The sequence below is a fragment of the Pygocentrus nattereri genome, chromosome 4 (assembly GCF_015220715.1).
Source record: "Pygocentrus nattereri isolate fPygNat1 chromosome 4, fPygNat1.pri, whole genome shotgun sequence".
NCBI lineage: Eukaryota > Metazoa > Chordata > Actinopteri > Characiformes > Serrasalmidae > Pygocentrus > Pygocentrus nattereri.
Genome location: NC_051214.1, coordinates 34164057 through 34182397, shown reverse-complemented (window position 1 = coordinate 34182397; position 18341 = coordinate 34164057). Strand labels below are relative to the sequence as shown.

Genomic DNA, 18341 nt, shown 5'->3' with positions numbered 1-18341 from the left:
GCAGGAAAGATCGAGGCATTTAGTATTAATGCTGGTCATCATGACTCCAGCTACCCACAGTAGGTGGCTTATATAACAACCAATGTATTTATTGATTTCTTTCTCCACATTACAAAAATACTGAGGCACACTTGCCAACTCGAGCACCCTTATATGAGACAAATGTAAGCTGCGTAATATTTACAGCATGTTACTGATTGTGGAGTAATTAAATTTCAATCACTGTGTCAGTAAAGCAAGGTCTAATAAGCTTGGCTGAATAAAGCTTGGACAATATAAGCTTCCACAAATGAGCAGCTGAGTCAATTTCAACATGTTACGCACTGTAACGTTATTTCATGAGGCTCACTAATGTCAGAATAGTGAGTAATCATGAAGTGAGTGGGTAAATGTCGCAACATTAAGCATTAGCATCATTAGGCAATATTACAATATGTGATTGTCATGATAAATTATGTCACAATACAATACAACATGCTTCTCTGAACTCTACAACATGCTTCTCTACTGCATGTTTCACAATAAAGAGAGCAAAATTAGTCCAATCTAACTGGATTTAGTGCAATACAGTATGGCAAATACACACACACATGCGCACGCATGCACACACGCACACACACACACACACATTTTCTACGCTACTTCTCCCTCAGGGTCACTGGGTGCTGGAGCCTGTCATCGGGCAGAAGGCAGGATACACCCTGGACAGGTTGCCAGTCCATCGCAGGGCAGTATGGCAAATATTGAATAAAAATAATTGTATTTGCAGGTTTTTTAAAAAGAATTATTGTGACATATCATGTATCATGGAAATTTCTTAAAGTATCGCAATAATATGTTTTTGCCATATCATCCACCTCTAGTCTGAAATCTCGTAGGCAATTTAGGCAGTTAGCTCAAAAACTATTTCAAAGGCCCCTCAGTTATTAGTTTTCAACAACAGACTGCACTTGATAATCACATGTATCTCTCCTCATGGTAGATAGAGTAGAGAGAGAGAAGGTGGGGGGGAAGAGAGAGGGAGAGAGGGGGGGTGAGAGAGAGAGAGAGAGAGAGAGGAGGAGGGGGGAGGGGGGGGGACAGAGAAGAGAGGAGGGGGAGAGAGAGGGGGGAGAAAGAGAGGGGAGAGAGAAAGTGTGTGTGTGTGTGTGTGTGTGTGTGTGAGAGAGAGAGAGAGAGAGAGAGAGAGAGAGAGAGAGAGAGAGAGAGAGAGAGAGAGAGTATTAAATATTTATAACACTGCAGCATTAGCAGGCCCATTGCATCTACTGGCAGACCAACAATCTGCATTTACTAACTTGCTTGGCCTTGTTTTCCTGCTGCTATCAGGCGACAGAACTACACATGTGTGTATGTATCATGACAGAGAGCGTCGGTGTATAATAATTACCTTGTAGAAGAGTGCCTGGGCGGACCGGGTCAGTTGTGACCACAAGAGGGAGCCGGTGCTCTGTAATGCGATGGTTTCGCTCGGGTCTGTCTAGTTCAAACAGCTCGAAAGGCTCAGTTCAAGCTTGTTTATTTTATGACAGATTTCACCCAAATCATCAGTACCAGCCTTAACGAATGCAACTATTATCAACAAGAGTATAAATGAATTTGTTTTGACCTAAATGAAAAACTAATTATAATTACAGAAATTTCAATTCCTACAAAAGTTTCCTAATAAATTGTTTCAGTGATTGTAGATTACTAAGAGAAAAGAAACCTGCGCTGAAGTTCACAATAAAATAGTACTTCAGAAATATTATATGGGACGCAAATATTACCCTTTTTATAACATTACACAGAACTATAGATATTCTATAGTTTATTAAAGTCTTCATTTTGTAAGTGGCAAATACCTGAAATGTGCACAAACGGCACTGAATTATAATAAAATAACTTTGGCTTATTTGTTTATTTATTTTAAAATGTAATTACAAACTTAGAAGACAAGTGTGCTTTTGGCCACCCCTCTGAAGCTTTTGGCTGCAGGTAAACTGGACTGATTGAGCTATCTGGGAACTTATGAAGAGAGAGGAAGGGAGGCTGCGTTTAAAACTACTTGAACACAACTCGACAAAAACGTGTTCCGTGTTTTTCGGTCTGAGAGCCTTTGCGCCGACTGACCTCTGCAGACGCAGCTGGGCGGGAACAGGCTCTTGTTTACAAACGTGACACAGATTTCTGTGTCAGGCCAGAGACCTTGTAGAGAGGAGAATCCCCACTCCTCAATGTCTTCCGGTTTTCTCAAACGCTAGAGGGCGCTCCCGAGTGAGTCCAAAATGAATGGGTTGATATGGAGCATTTGACCAAAATCATAGTTAACTGCTTAAACATTTTTAATGTAAAATAATGCAATCATTTCCTGAACAATTACTATAATAAAACATTTTAACACCGCTTTTATTTTTTAAAGAGATTTTAAACTCCAGTTATAGGAGTTTAAAACGGCGCCTCATGTATGTTCATGATGTCAGTGAGCGCGAACAGCCAATGAGCTGCTCCGCTCGCCATTCAATCATCACGCTCTAGCAGTAATGCCCGCCTCCTGCTGCCCAAACCCCGTTTGCTGTAGAAAAAAAGGAAATACATAATTGAGTTTTCTTTGTTTTTTTAGTGAAATACATCCTTCTAATTTCTAAAATTAAAGAAACGTTCTGTGTAAGTGAGTAGAAACTATTTAAACATTTCGTTTTTAGCCGTTGGGCTCGATTTACTCCCATTCATTGAGGACTCACTCGCGAGCGCCCTCTGCTGATTAGCAGTACTGCTTTTGTTATAACGGGGGTAATAGGAAGTGGCTAGGCTCCTCATAAACCGGCTCTGGTGGGGCTACCCCGCTTAATTTAACTCTAACCCGTCTGACCGCTACATTTTAAAGTTAATGGTTTTGAAGAAGTAAATGAATAAAACTGTAGTTCCATTGCCGGTTCTGGTGTTTAAGCTGTGGATCTGTGTGTTTTACAGCGGGTTTGGGGAGTGGCCTATCTACAGCCATCCTTATCAGCGTTTTTGCGATTTCCGCTCATTATTCTGCATGAAAACATGGGGATGTCAACACTCAGCTAGCATTCGGCCGACTGTCTGTAGTCTGGCTGTGAATAGTCCATATTGATCTGAGGTAACATCATGAACTTTTTTCGAGCTTTCCGTATATGGTATTTGAGGTCTGTCGGAGTCCAAATGTAAGCCACCGAACCGAACCGAACCGTCAGCTAAGCGGGATGCAGTGCTTTCGGGGCGTGCTGCTAAAGGCTAACGTGCCAGCATAGCAACACTAACTGCCACATTGCTTTTAGCTGTGGGAAACCGGTTAGTGCCGGTTTGAGTAGCTGGTGACTAGGAGATGTGTCGTTTCGGTTTTTTACAGCAAGGTTCGTGTAAGCTTAAGTTTTCTATTTTCATTTTATCACTTAAAAGCAGTGCGAGTGTCTACGGGTGTATTTTAGACCCTCTTTACTGCGGTTTCAGAAGAACGCTAAGGTTGGCTAGCTCGGTAACCTAGTTATCTGGGTTAACTAACGCAAGCTTATGTTTGCTGTGCAAGTCCGCTCGGATTACTGCTGTAATTGCTGCATCTAGTACAAAACTGTGTTCAGGCCGAGTCGGTGCATTAAATAACAAATAACCTAAATGCGGCGATAAAACAGGTGGGATGAACATCCACCAGCCGGTAACTAGTGAAGCCAGATACGCGGCAAGATGTTATTGGAGATGCAAGTCGCATGTCGCCTTGGTGATGCTTTTTTGTGTAGGCAACCTACATCTGCACATTTGACCACAGTGTGTTAATATTTATTTTAGGTCCTCCGTGCTCTCTTCTCCCTCAGTCGTGCCTCAGCCGCGACCATGGACTGTGCTCAAGTGACACTTACTGTTAGGGGAGCGACACCGCCTGGTAAGTAACGCTAACATGCAGTACTACTTGATCTCATTTTACATGTCATCAAGAAGTAATACCGTCATTAACCACCCTTGTTTTTCAGCATCGTTAGAATTCTCAGTAGAGTAAATAAATCATTCGAAACGTTTCGTGTGATTTCAGCAAGTGCAGATTAGGAAAGCTTTGGCACTTAGCAAAAGGTGTTTGTAAGAAAAAAAACAATGTACAGCTTTTCCGAGGCCCTTTAACATAAATGGACTACGTGAACTTTAGTCTCGATTCCAGCTGCACTGAGCTCCGCAGGGACGCATAGTCTACTTGTTTATGCAGCTTTACTATGATTTGAGTCAGCCTTGTTTGTGGCACTGAAAAGAATGGAAAATGTGCAGAGAAACTATACTTAAATATGGGTTCTGTGACAAAAGCTTCTTGAGTATAAAACAGTTTCTATTAATCATGTAATTTAAATTTGTAATCTGAAATTTCAGCTCCTGTAAATGAAAAGATTGTTTACAGTTTTGTGGTTTGACACACTGATGCCCTACCAGTGCTTGGAGGTGGTGGACTCAGGCAGAGGGCACTGAAAAGGGTGGAATGCTCTGTCCAGGTCAGGAGTGAATTCTTGCCCCAAGTGGAGGAGTTTAAATATCTCAGGATTTTGTTGCCGAGTGAACATACAGGTCCGTCATGGTGAAGAGAGAGCTGAGCCAGAAGGCGAAGCTGGCAATTTACCGGTCAATCTACGTTTCCGATTCTCATCTATGGTCACAAGCTTTGGGTAGTGACTGAAAGAACGAGATCACGGATACAAGCGGCCGAAACGAGCTTTCTCTGCAGGGTCGCCAAGCGGCGGGGGAGAGGGAGCCCTGGGCCTCTTTGCTTATGCTGCTGCCCCCACGACCCGGACTCGGATAAGTGGATGACAATGGATGGATAAATGGATGGATCTGAAATTTCAGCTCCTGTAAATGAAAAGATTGTTTACAGTTTTGTGGTTTGACACACCGATGCCCTACCAGTGCTTGGAGGCGATGGACTCATGCCCAGAGGGCACTGACATCTGCATGTTGTGAATTTCCCCGCTGTGGGACTAATAAAGGATTATCTTATCTTATCTTATGTTGTTTAGTGTAAGAACAGGTCCGTTAACAGCACGTATTGAGGCAAAGGGTTGTAGGTTTGCTCAGAGTTAATACATAGTAGTTATGTTTTATCCAAGACAAATTCCCACAACTTTTTTACACTGGATCCTGTCTACAACTTCAACAGGGTGCTGTTTTTGATTTTTAGGTGAGGTGATAGCGGTAGTTGGCAGCTGTGAGACTCTTGGCAGCTGGTGTCCTCAGAAGGCAGTGCCCCTACAACAATCAGAAGATGATGGGTAAGTGTGCACTTATTTTCTTGTCATATTCTGTGTCTTGTTGAGCTTAATTAGATGCTTGATTATTATGTTTTGTCTCACCCCAGCACGATTTGGAAAAAGACCATTACAGTCCCCGCTGGTGTAGAAACCAAGTATCGCTATTTTACAGGATTCTTTCTGGAATCTAAGGTGAGAGCTTATTCTTTCCCATAGCACAAACAATACTAAATTGTGAACTGTTCAAATTGACTGCTATTCTTAACTAAACCAGTTTCAGACTAGATTGATACATTAAATTATTATTTTCATTGTTGTTGTTGTTCTTTCATTAAGTATGTCTTATGTATTCAAATTAAATATACTGACAGTTTTATATTTTTAAAATTTTCATAAAATATGTCCATGTTTCTGATTTTATATTGTGTCATGTAAATGATCTCAGTAGTTATAACAGCAGATTGTTAAAGTTTAAAACAATAAGTTGTAGCATACAGCTGTTTGTAAGAACTGCTAATTGTTTTTCCCATTATATTATTAGGGTGGCTGATAAGTTTTTCTTGCCTAAATGTCCAGCTCTGTTTCCTTGGGCAGCAGGCATTTCACAAAAGACCACTCTCTCGCTTTTGTCTGCAAATATACCTTTTTAAATAAAGTTTTCCTTTAAAGCAATCACATTTCAAAAGTCTTATTGGGAGGTGGTTGATTATTCCAGGTCGCTCTTCTCATGTTGTTTTATTTCTGTAGAGCTGACCTTTGTTTGGATCTTTGTAGCTTGGTGTTATGAAATAGGGCTGCATAATTATGAAAAATGCTAATTAACAATCATTTTGACTGAGACTGTGACCGTTAGGTTTGTGTCTTTGTGAGAATGCCTGTGCTTTGTGAACAGATGGACACCTCTGGGTCACAGACTGCTCAAAGAACACATGGCAGAGCCCATGAGATTAGTCAGCATGCTGAGTGCCAATTTCAGTATAGTTGTACAACACAGCTCTTTACCTTTTGTCTTTGTTATTAGGGTTACTTAGTGTTGATGGTGCAGCAGACGTTCTACACATAAGTCTTCAATTCCAGTCTTTCAGATGTCAGGATTGCAGTATTGATGGATGCTTATGATTAATTGTGCAGCTCTGTTATTGGAAAATGCAGGTTTAGTGCAGTGGATTAGAGCCAGCTAGCTTCCAGCTAAGTGACTTCACCAATCTCTCAGGCACTTTTCCACAATCGCTATGTTCCCATCTATATTTGGCTTTCAATTTGTAAAGAAAGTGTTAGCGTGATTTTGTACCATTTCCCACTATTGTGGTCAAAGCATTGTGGAAAATTAATGTCAGAATTGTAAGTAGAGAACTGGTAAGTATAGTAGCTTTTAGAATCTAAGTAGGCAGGAGAGCCAGTTTAAAAAGTCAAATTATTCATGTAGAATTGTGATGCCAATGTATTTCTTTTGACTAATGAATCCACTTTTCAGATGTCAACCAACCGTGACTGGCTGGCTGAGAGAGTGGTGAATATACCATCTCAAATGACTTGTTTTGGAGTGTGTACTTTGGTTGAGACCAAAGTGGGCTTTAATAAATTTTTCCCTCATAACCTTAACATCATGTTAAACATTGGAATTACAGAATGCAGGTGGTCCATGTCAAGTGATAGTCAATAAATGGGAGACCCATCAGCTGCCTCGATCATTGAGCCCTTCAGGTATATGAATCCAAAATAGTGCACGATTTGGTTCAGTGTTTCAATACCCTGTAGGTGCCTTCCCCTCCTCCGCCTAGTCTTAAGTCCTAAGACACACTATTTTCTCCTAACCACATATTGGTCAAATACACTGACCTGCTAACTTTGGTTCAGCTGATCCCATCACTTTTTTCTTTTCCCAGGAAAAAAGCTAATTTAGTTGAAAGGGCATTTCAGTGGCACTAAGGTATCAGTACATAGAAACAATAGTGTCGTCTTTGCTGTTGTCCCCCATAGTCAAGCACAAAGCAGTCATGGCTGTGGAATTGCTGGGTTGTTTGCCAGTGCTTATGAGCTTTTTTTTTTTTTTTTTTTTTTTGCCGCCGTCTGCCTTTTTGCCACTCAGCTATCCGATGTAATTCTAAAAATATTTATATAACCAGCAATTGTAAAAATATTTACCAATTATCAGTTTACTTACTCTTTAGAATCAGGTTTTCTTAAATTGACTAGCAAAAAAGGTCATATTGATCACCACATTTCCCCTTTTTTATAGGCTAGGCAATTTTAATTTCTTTATTATGGATATGTGCTATGTGATTTGTTAGTTAAAATGTTTTGCTAAAGGTAGGCTCATGCTGTTCTTTTTATGAAGGTACTAGCATTGATCGTGCTGCGAGATGTTTACCAGCACTAATTACCCGCACCATGTAATTTTCTTTGTCCCCTTATTAACACTATCTTGGGGCTGTGGAAAATGTAGAAAAAGTCTTTGCCGTCAAGGAGGTAATATAGTTGTAACTGCTATAATATGTGTGTTTAGAACATAATATGCCTGTTTATAGTTTATGTGCTGCTTGTGTGGAATTGTCATCTACAAATCTGGCATAACCAGTGCAGAGCATTTGGTTACTTTGGGTTACTTCATTTTCCTTTGAGGTGGAAAAATATTATAGTGACAAATTATTCAAACTGAAAAGTGATAAATACATGGTATTGCTCTGTCCTGGTGACCCTTCTTTTGTAGATGTGCAGTTTATGCAGGTGAACAACAATAGTAACACTAGTTTTATCTTGCAGAGTCAGACCTAGAGATTGACGACAGACAATTTGGATTTCATAGTAAGTTGCTATATGTGTCGCCATGTTCACCACATTCATGATATTCAGCAAGTTTAATGTTTATACTGGTTCAGTCTATTATATTCAGACACTTCCTTAAATATTTGTTACCTTGCAGATGGAATTGAATGTGTAGATTCTGGCTGGTTGACTTTCCAGACAGAAATTCGCCTCCGACTCCATTACTCTGTGAAACCTCCAGTGTCTATTACTAAGATGAAATTCAAGAAATCTCGCTTCAGGTAATGCTGTTTTCCAGAGTGCGAATGTTGGCAAGTTTGCTTAGTTATTGACTGATGGCAGAACATTGTTTGTAGAGCTTTGTTTGAAAAGCATGTTTTTGTAAGGCTGTTAATGAATATTCTAGGCTGAAGCTGATGCTGGAGGGCATTGAAGAGGAAGATGATGAGGAGAGCCCTTCATCCTTCCACAAGATGACCACCACACTGGAGATCAGTATGATCAGTGATGGTGGCTATAAGTCCCGTCATTCCCAGCCAGAGTGTGGCTATGCCCTGGAGCCAACACAGTGGACAGAGTACAGTATTCACACCATGGACCCTGACAACTTGGAGCTCATTTTTGAGTTCTTTGAGGCATGTGCCTTGTCTACTAAGCAGCTTCTAGCACCTGTGTCACTATCAGAATCAATTAGAGCCCAGTACAAGTTTGTCAGATGGTGCAAGGGAAAGGAAAGAGTAACCAGGACAAGAATTAAGTATGAACTAACTTTGGAGAGTAAGACTTTTTTCCACTGTAAATCTCACTGAAAAATCTTGTTTAGCTTTTTCTGTGTTCAGTGGGGTTAATAAAGAAGTCATCCAGGGTAAAGTGTACCGGTGTGGTGCCGATGTTATGTAATTAACTCAGTTTATTATGTTTGTCTTCAAGGAGGACCTGAGTGAGAAGGTTGTTCAGGGTGATGTTCATCCAGGTCATGTTGGCACCGCCTGCCTCTTATCTTCCTCCTTTGTGGAGAGTGGCAAGGACAATGGAATTGTTACCCTTCCAATCATGAGCAGAAATTCCAGGCAAACTATTGGCAAAGTTAGAGGTAATTTTAAAAACACTATGGTATTCCTCAAATACAGTTTCACAGTACTGCAACTTTGTTTTTCACAGAACAGTAGAAGCAATATACAGCTTAACAATTAGCTAATGAATCACATGTTTTTGGTAGCACAAATTCATGCTGTTCTATGACCTGCTGGGAATGATCTTGAAGGAAAACTGTCCTGTATCCTAAGCTCACTCACATTTGTTTGCCCAGCATATGGCTGTAATGTGTGTGGACAGTTCTGTTTGTGACGTTTGTTATGGATTTGTCCTTTACTTGTGTTTGTGTATTTTAACATTAAGATTAACATTAAACACAAAGGCAGTGAAGTAGAGAATACTGAAAGGAGACCAGCAGACCAAAGTCACTGTATCTTAATGTCTTTTGCAATCCTCATTAGGTTCTATTCAGTCAACATCATTGTGTTAAATATCATGTTGTGTAATTACCAGTGGACTACCTGGTTATCCGACCCATCCAGGGCTTTCAGTGTGACATGCAACAGTCCTTCAGTAAGCACTGGCGGAAGAGGCGTCCTCTGGATGTGGGCCACAGAGGAGCAGGGAGCACACATGCTGCCAAGTGAGTCTGCACCCCATGCTTTAGCTTGAAACTTTATCTGTTATCTGTCTTATAGAAGTCTTCATATCTGACCTGTGATCTAGTTTTAGTCCATGTGATGGTGTATGCCAAAACCCTTGAAATTGAACATTTAATCCAGTCTTTTCATTATAGTATTAGAAAAAGGAGACACTAGGAAATCCTATATATTCATAAAAATGTATGTCTTTATTTAAAGTTTTCCTATTTAAAAATAGAACTATTTAAAAATAGCAGTGTGACATACTTAAAAATCAAACGTCAAAGACCCTGTACCCTGATGTGCATGTTTTCTCTTCCATCCAAGCCTAGTAATAGCAATGGACATCCAGCAGTACATCTATTTATACTTTGTTTATGTTGATGCTTGAGCAATACGTGTAACTTGCCTGGGGACTTTCCACAAGAGTAAGGTCACAGCTTACAATTTTACTTTCAAAGACATTACAGGTACATAGTCAAATTCAGTGGTTGTGTAGGGTTTCGAACTCTCTTAGAAGCAAATTTATTTTTATAATGGGGAAAAGTAAGTGCCACTGTGAGCTCTCTGTATTCTCAACTAAAGACTGCACTTGGTGGAAAGTTCAGGGGGAGGTCAGATATTGGACTATGCTGAAACACTGTACTGAAAGAGCTTTACTGCCCTTGTTATGTAGGAAGTAATGCATAGATTTTACTTGCATGTCTTGACCTAACCTTTGCTGTTTTTTTTTTTTTGTCCCCCCCCCCCCCCCCCCCCCTTATTTATTTATTTATTTATTTATTTATTTATTTATTTATTTATTTATTTATTTATTCTTTTTTCCAGACATCACAAGATCAGGGAAAACACAATTGCCTCATTTTTAAGTGCCGCTAGTCATGTAAGGGGAATTTATCAAAGTCGCTTAACTAATGTATGCATTAGGTTGATTGATAGTTTTTTATAACTAATATATACAATACCTTGTTCCTGGTCACAGGGAGCTGCATATGTGGAGTTTGATGTTCATCTGTCCAAGGACTTTGTTCCAATCGTGTACCATGATCTCACATGCTGCATTTCCACTAAGAAGGTGACTAATTTGGCGTCACTGAAATCTTAACACTCCCTATCTATTCACTTCATTTTATTTCCACTAACTCAATGGCTCCTACCTTCAGCCTTACGTTTGTCAGGTTTGTTTTCTACTGTGTGACCTCCAGAAGTAAAACCCATTATTTGTATCACTTCAGATCTGTGTGATAAATAGTGATAAAATGACTGACTACTGTCCTCAGCCTCTTTGATTCCTGGTACTTTTCTTCCATAGAAAAATGATAAGCATTCTATGGAGTTGTTTGAAGTTCCTGTGAAGGATCTGACCTTTGACCAACTTCAGCTTCTTAAGGTAAGCATTTAATTTTGACTTATGGATTTGTTTGCCCTCTCATTGTTATCATGCTAATAAATACATTGTATTGGCCACAAGTCTTTACTGCATTCATTTTGTGCATCTAATATGGATGACATTGCCTAAACACTTTTTTTTCTGTCTCTTTCACAGTTAGCCCACACTACAGCAATGAAAGTGCATGATCACAAGGGTATGTTTCATCCACTACTCTTACAACTATAGAGCCCTTGTTCTTGCCAGTTGTATGAGAGACATGCCCAGATGTGACCTGCTTTGTGCATTCTTTACTTAGATCTAATGGATGAGGAGGAGTATGTTGATGAACATCAGCCTTTCCCATCACTTTCTCAGGTACTGACCCAGAAGCTAAACAGCTCCCCTCCAAACAACCATCCATTCATGTTATCAGGGTTATTGTGCAGTCACAAAGCATGTAGCTATGTCTGTGTTGTCATGCAGTGGGAATAATATAATTTCTGCTCATTTGAGTTCTTAAAATTATGTATTTAAAAAAACCTTGAATTAGTTTTTTTTTTTTTATATAATTGTGCTGGAGGATGGCCTTTACAGCATATTTGTACTTTAATAGCTGTAAATAATGTTTTACTCCAGATATTTCAGGCCGTTCCAGAGCATGTGGGATTTAATATTGAACTGAAGTGGATATCTCAGATGAAGGTTAGTGTTCTCATATATACAGTGTACATTGATTTTAACCCATTGATTTTAAGATGCAGCTTCTTCACCATTGTCTTCTTTTGTTATTAGGATGGCTCCTGGGATGCAAACTTATCTACTTATTTTAACATGAACCAGTTCCTTGATGTCATCCTCACATGTGTACTCCAGAATGCTGGAAAGAGAAGGATAATCTTCTCTTGTTTTGACCCAGATGTTTGTGCAATGTAGGTTCACCATTACAATTCATAAAAACACCTTTGAGATTCCACTTATCTAGATACTTTGTACCTGGAAATTCCTGAAACATGTCTCTTAAAGTCCACATAAAGAAAGCAAACAACTCGGGCATGGTCAAACAGGCCACAAATGGAAAAACTCTGGAATCGACATCTCAATTTACCGAACAGTAAACAGACTTTATCTGCATAAGTGCTGCATAGATTCATAATCACACTGTGTTCATTAGAAATCTCTATCTGAGAAAATTAAGTTTTGAATGTTGTATTTTTAAACCAAATATGGAAAAAACGGTTTGTGTGTTCTGCCTCAGGGTGCGACGGAAACAGAACAAATACCCTGTCCTGTTCTTGACTCAGGGCGTGTCGGACATCTACCCTCAGCTGATGGACATCCGCTGTCAGACCACCCAGATCGCTATGAGCTTTGCTCAAAGTGAAGACATTCTGGTGAGTGGTGGTAGAGTGCGGCCCTTTGCACATGGCTCGGTCATTCACTTGTGACCCTGTCATCCAGGGTAAAGGATAATATTGTCAATGCTGCACTTAATGACATGCCAAGCGTGCATTTTTTGCTCTGGGTATTGCAACACTTGTACTGAACTTAAGAATCTCACAGGGGTTGTTAACCAATGCTTGCTCTCTCATTTTGTTTAATGACTTGGTGTGCGGAAGGTGTATCAATCCCTTGTACACACGTTATGGTTTGTGTCTAATATCTGTAAGCATACAAGTGTAGATGGTAACTAAGAATAAAGGTATGTGGCAGTGTGCGCTTTCATTTATAAAAAGAACTTAACCTTTTTCCTGCTCACAGGGTATCAGTGCTCACGCTGAAGACCTCCTGCGCAATATGGACAGTATCACGGTGGCCCAGTCTAAAGGCTTGGTAGTCTTCTGCTGGGGAGATGACAACAATGACCATGAGAACCGGAGGAGGCTCAGGGAGCAAGGCATCAATGGCCTCATTTATGACAGGTAGTCATGAAACACATGCTTCAAGAATGATACTAACAGTAAAATTGTTACGGTTAATGTCCTCTGACATTGGAGAGATCCTCACACTGAAAAGAAGAGTAAGAACTTAGAATAAATTAATGAGTGATCATAGCCTCAATATTAGGTAAGCATTACTTTTGTGTTCTAGTAGTTTTTTGGCAGCCAATGACTGATCATGAACTGCAGCAGGCTGTAGAAAGTGAGTGCGTTTCCTTCACAGCCTTTCCATGTCAGCCAGGGTAAAGGTTGATGTAATCAATGCTCTTCTGCTGTTATACAATCAGGGCCGTTGCTGTGTGTGCATTTTCTCTTCCCCCTCCCTTCTGCTGGTTTTTACACCCTCTCACAACTCCCATTATGCAACAATGCCACGTACATTAACACCAAAAGGAATGTTATGTATTGCATTAGCAGGTTATGTGCAACTATTAGTAGGTCTGTTGCACAAAAATGTTCTTTTTGCAGTAGCTTGTTTAATCAGGCATTTTGCTCACTAGTGCGGATTTTGTTCTGTGTAACAGTATGCAGGTCGCAGTGGCCGTATAATTAATATGATGAATGTCAGGAGAAAAGTTCGGATAACATTAAAGGTTACGCTTTCTCCCTTAATTTTTTGACACATATTCAGTTCCCTCCCAGGTTTTTTAGAACAATACAATGTCTTATGAGAAACACATTTCATATTATTATAAATAAGGCAATGGGCTTTCCGGTGCTGTTTCTACAAATTGTGCTCATTCTCTCTTTATCATCTCTTTCTCAACTCTTTAAGCCTCTGTGGTTATAACTCTACCTCTTTCTTTCAGAATTTCTGAATGCTTGGTGCTTCTCAATGGCTCAACTACCTCTGATGCCAGTCTGCCGGGTTTATGGTTGTGTTTGGTTTAGTTTTTGGCCTTTCTGGTTGCTGCCTGAAAGAACTCTCTCACTGACCAGCACTATTACAGCAATGTAGCATTGCATAGCAATGATGTCGAAGGCAGTCGAAATGAAGTAAATAATAATTTAATGAATTACAACAGTAGAATGAGGGGTTGCTGATGACTGTGTACATCTACAATTAGTTTTCAAGGGATTTCTTTAGATGTTCCACTGCCTAATGCATCATTCTGAGAACTACCCTAACCCACATTATTTAAGTTACCTCATGCTTGTTCCCTTTGCCACAGCATTACACAGCTTTCAACAGTTTTCAGACACATTGTTCATAAAGCTATAGCTGTCTGCGGAATGAACTTGTAGATGAATGCTGTCTTGTTTTTACACTGTGGTTAACCTTTCTATTGAAACTGATAGTTCCACCCTTTTATGTTACATTCTAATGCTTTGTTTGCCTGCTCTCAAAACTACTGCCATGGCAGACTGTTACAAACATGCATGCCATTCATATGCACCAGTCATAGCTTAAATTTTTAGTATTAATAGGAAGGTAAAACACATTTGCACTGCTGACCATAATCCTGTGAATTAAGCTTGTTTGCATTCTTTAAGACATTGATCTCTCTCGCTCTCGCTCTCTCTCTCTCTCTATATATATATATATATATATATCTATATATATATATTTGTCATAAAAAGTGCTGTAATGATTACAACGGAAATGCATGAAAATATTGGAAAGCTTATAGCTCTTGTGAATGTGTGCAGTGTTTCTTTTTCCTTACCAGCACAGGATTTTTATGGTAGATGTACAGTACATGCATTATGTTCTACCTCCTTCTTGCTGTTGCTGTTTTTTTGTGGTATAATTGTGAGTGTACAGTCTTATGCAACGGTTTGAATGCTTCTGGTGAAATTACATGTTTTAAGTTTCTAAGTGAAAAAGTACTTCTGCACATTTGTTTTAAAACAAATGTGGTCTGTGCAAGATTATGGCAGTTTTATTTTTTCATTATTTTCAAATATGTTTAATACATTTAGCAAATAAATAAGTTGTGCAATAAAATTAGGTATGTGTTAGTTAATTTTCACTTAAAAATATAAATGAAATGTCACTTGACCAGGGGTACTCAAATTTGCATTTGTCTGTACATCAAAAAGAAGAATGACATGTAAAGACAATATTGAAACTCATTTAACCTTTTTGAGAGAGCCGTTTTTAGTTTAGTTTTTATCTGAAATCCTTGTGTGATTGCCCTTGAAACTAGCTTACTTGTACAATCCCAATTTCAATGAAGTTGAAACATAAATAAAAACAGAATATGATGATTTGCAAATCCTTTCCAACCTATATTCAGTTGAATACACTACAAAGACAAGATATTTAATGTTCAAATGGATAAACTTTATTGTTTTTTGCAAATATTCACTCATTTTTAATTTGATGCCTGAACGTTCCAAAGAACGTTGGGACAGGGGCATGTTTACCACTGTGTTACATCACCTTTCCTTTTAACAACACTCAATAAGCGTTTGGGAACTGAGGACACTAATTGTTGAAGCTTTGCAGGTGGAATTCTTTCCCATTCTTGCTTGAAGTACAACTTCAGTTTCTCAACAGTCCGGGGTCTCCATTGTCGTATTTTGCATTTCATAATGTGCCACACATTTTCAATGGGAGACAGGTCTGGACTGCAGGCAGGCCAGTCTAGTACCCGCACTCTTTTACTTTGAAGCCACGCTGTTGTAACACGTGCAGAATGTGGCTTGGCATTGTCTTGCTGAAATAAGCAGGACGTCCCTGAAAAAGACGTTGCTTGGATGGCAGCATATGTTGCTCCAAAACCTGTATGTACCTTTCAGCATTAATGGTGCCTTCACACCATGCCATGGGCACGAACACGCCCCCACACCATCAGAGATGCTGGCTTTTGAACTTTGCGCTGATAACAATCCAGACAGTCCTTTTCCTCTTTGGCCCAGAGGACACGACGTCCATGATTTCCAAAAACAATTTGAAAGGTGGACTCGTCAGACCACAGGACACTTTTCCACTTTGCATCAGTCCATCTCAGATGAGCTCGGGCCCAGAGAAGCCGGCGGTGTTTCTGGGTGTTGATGATATATGGCTTTCGCTTTGCATGGCAGAGTTTTAACTTGCACTTGTAGATGGAGCGACAAACTGTGTTCACTGACAGTGGTTTTCTAAGTGTTCCTGAGCCCATGTGGTAATATCCGTTACAGAATAATGTGGGTTTTTAACGCCTGAGGGATCGAAGGTCACGGGCATTCAGTGTTGGTTTTCTGCCTTGCCGCTTACTTGCAGAGATTTATCCAGATTCTCTGAATCTTTTGATGATATAATGGACTGTAGATGATGAAACGTTGTTCTTAAACTGTTGGACTATTTGCTCATGCAGTTGTTCACAAAGTGGTGAACCTCGCCCCATCCTTGCTTGTGAACGACTGATCCTTTCAGGGATGCTCCCTTTATACCCAATCATGACACTCACCTGTTTCCAGTTAACCTGTTCACCTGTGGAATGTTTTTTTTGAACATTCCTCAACTTTCCCACTCTTTTCTTGCCCTGTCCCAACTTCTTTGGAACGTGTTGCAGGCATCAAATTCAAAATGAGTGAATATGTTTGAACATTAAATATCTTGTCTTTGTAGTGTATTCAATTGAATACAGGTTGAAAAGGATTTGCAAATCATCGTATTCTGTTTTTATGTTTTACACAACATCCCAACTTCATTGGAATTGGGGTTGTAAAACAGTTCCATCACTTGTTGATTTCCCAAAGAATAATGAGTTTTTGTTTTATTTCCAGTCTCTAAATAGCTGAGATCTAAAATCACTTTTTTCCCTCTGTCTTTACCCAGAATCTGTGATGATCACATCGAGCAGCCCAACATCTTTAAAGTAGAAGACCAGGTGTCTCTGAAGGAGGTGATTCCTGAGGAGACACTGAAGAGTTGTGCCTGCTCCACCTACAGTATCCCCTGCTCCTCAGTGCCCTGTTCGAGTAAGGCTCGGGCAGGCAGTGGCGAGTCAGACTCAGGCCTCAGCTCATCCTGAGCCCAAAGCCTTCAGGCAACGTTTCCACAACATCTCTCAAATTTTTCCATAAAGCAGTATAAATCAGGCACAGGCACTCCTCATCTCTGGTTTTGACCTAAGCAACATTTTTGCCAAAACAAGCTTAATTTAATGGTGTATGCTTCAGTGTATGATTAGGTCAAGAAAGATGGTAAATATAATTACAAAATACTACATATACCTAAGCTTTTGATTGGACATTTGTCGCTGTGTTTAGCCAATATACTTTAAATTGAAGTGCTTTAAACAGTATATAATAACATCTTGTGATTTTTACTTTAGTATAATAGCACCGTCACATTGATGGCTGCCATCACTAATGACATGTTTTCCTCAAGCTATTTAACTTTCTCATTCCTCTCTATAATGTATTTAGGATTTCATGAATTACACATGGTGGCGTGAAATACCCTGTCTAAATGCAAATAACCAATGCATTTAATGTAAATATACAGTCGTTTGCAAAAGTTTGGGTGCCCCTGATCACATTACATGCTTTTGTTGATTTTCTGCACATTTTAATGCGTAGTTTGTTTATTTGCTGGATTTAATATGCTGGTTAATATAGAAAGAAAAAATGTGGCCTGTGCAAATGCTTTGGCATTTCATACTTTGTGTTTTTAAAAGAAGTTAAACTCAACAAATAATTACAACAAAATAGTTTTGCACTAAAATTTGCAGGGAAATGTTGTGTTTAATTTGCTCTCTGTACAGTGTTAAAATGTTTTTGCTTAGAAAATCAACAAAGCATGTAATTTGCATACCAATGTAGATAGACACAGGGCACCAAACTCACCATCTTTTTAGGTTTACAAATTTTAAATACTAAACTGCAGCAGAGGACAATGTGCTTAGTATAATACAAACACATTTTCTGTGCAGTTTTGGCTCCACGTTCCTCTTGCAGTACCTTAGACAACTAATATGTACTATTTACCTTAAATTACATATGTGATCTTTGAAATTGCACATTTGTGGGCTAAGGAAGAAACTGAAGAGTCACACAAAACAAAGTTCAACAAAGTCATCTGTAAAACTACAGTACTGTACAGTTGCCTCTGAACACTGTCTCTGTAAAACTCTGTGTGCTCTAAATGTCAGCTTGGCTGTGTTTCTGTGGTCGGGTGTTAAGTGAGGAGGCCTTAATTTTTCTTCCACTCTGCAGAGCAAAGGGGCCATGCATGTGTGTTACATGTGCTGCGTAGAACTTAATGACAAAGTGATGTACTCACTGTTCACTGTAGGTAATTCACATTACCACCACTGAAAACACAAGACTTGAAAAGCTAAAATAAAAACATTATTTAAGCCAAGTTATGTGTTCTTTTGTCCAATATAAGATTGTGTGCAAAACAGTTGTTTTTGGATTACGAAAGGAA

General features: G+C 39.4%; 1 protein-coding gene across 3 annotated transcripts; it reads left to right on the top strand.

The window, feature by feature from the left end:
* The first annotated feature begins 2852 nt into the window (after positions 1-2852).
* On the top strand, positions 2853-18276 carry gpcpd1 (glycerophosphocholine phosphodiesterase 1). 3 transcript variants are annotated; one of them, XM_017683643.2, is made up of 21 exons: positions 2853-3106; positions 3790-3883; positions 5159-5249; positions 5336-5420; positions 6857-6932; positions 7992-8033; positions 8152-8275; positions 8401-8629; positions 8925-9087; positions 9543-9672; positions 10499-10553; positions 10653-10745; positions 10983-11060; positions 11217-11256; positions 11359-11417; positions 11679-11744; positions 11835-11971; positions 12298-12433; positions 12801-12961; positions 13789-13854; positions 16746-16884. In XM_017683643.2, coding segments are annotated over exons 2-21 (1881 nt in total). In that variant the 5' UTR covers positions 2853-3106; positions 3790-3834; the 3' UTR covers positions 16747-16884. The 3 variants fall into 3 exon arrangements, with proteins under 3 accessions (XP_017539132.1, XP_017539114.1, XP_017539124.1); XM_017683625.2 differs by lacking the exon at positions 13789-13854 and having other exon boundaries at positions 2857-3106; positions 16746-18276; XM_017683635.2 differs by lacking the exons at positions 2853-3106; positions 13789-13854 and adding an exon at positions 3214-3359 and having other exon boundaries at positions 16746-18276.
* Positions 18277-18341: the final 65 nt, after the last annotated feature.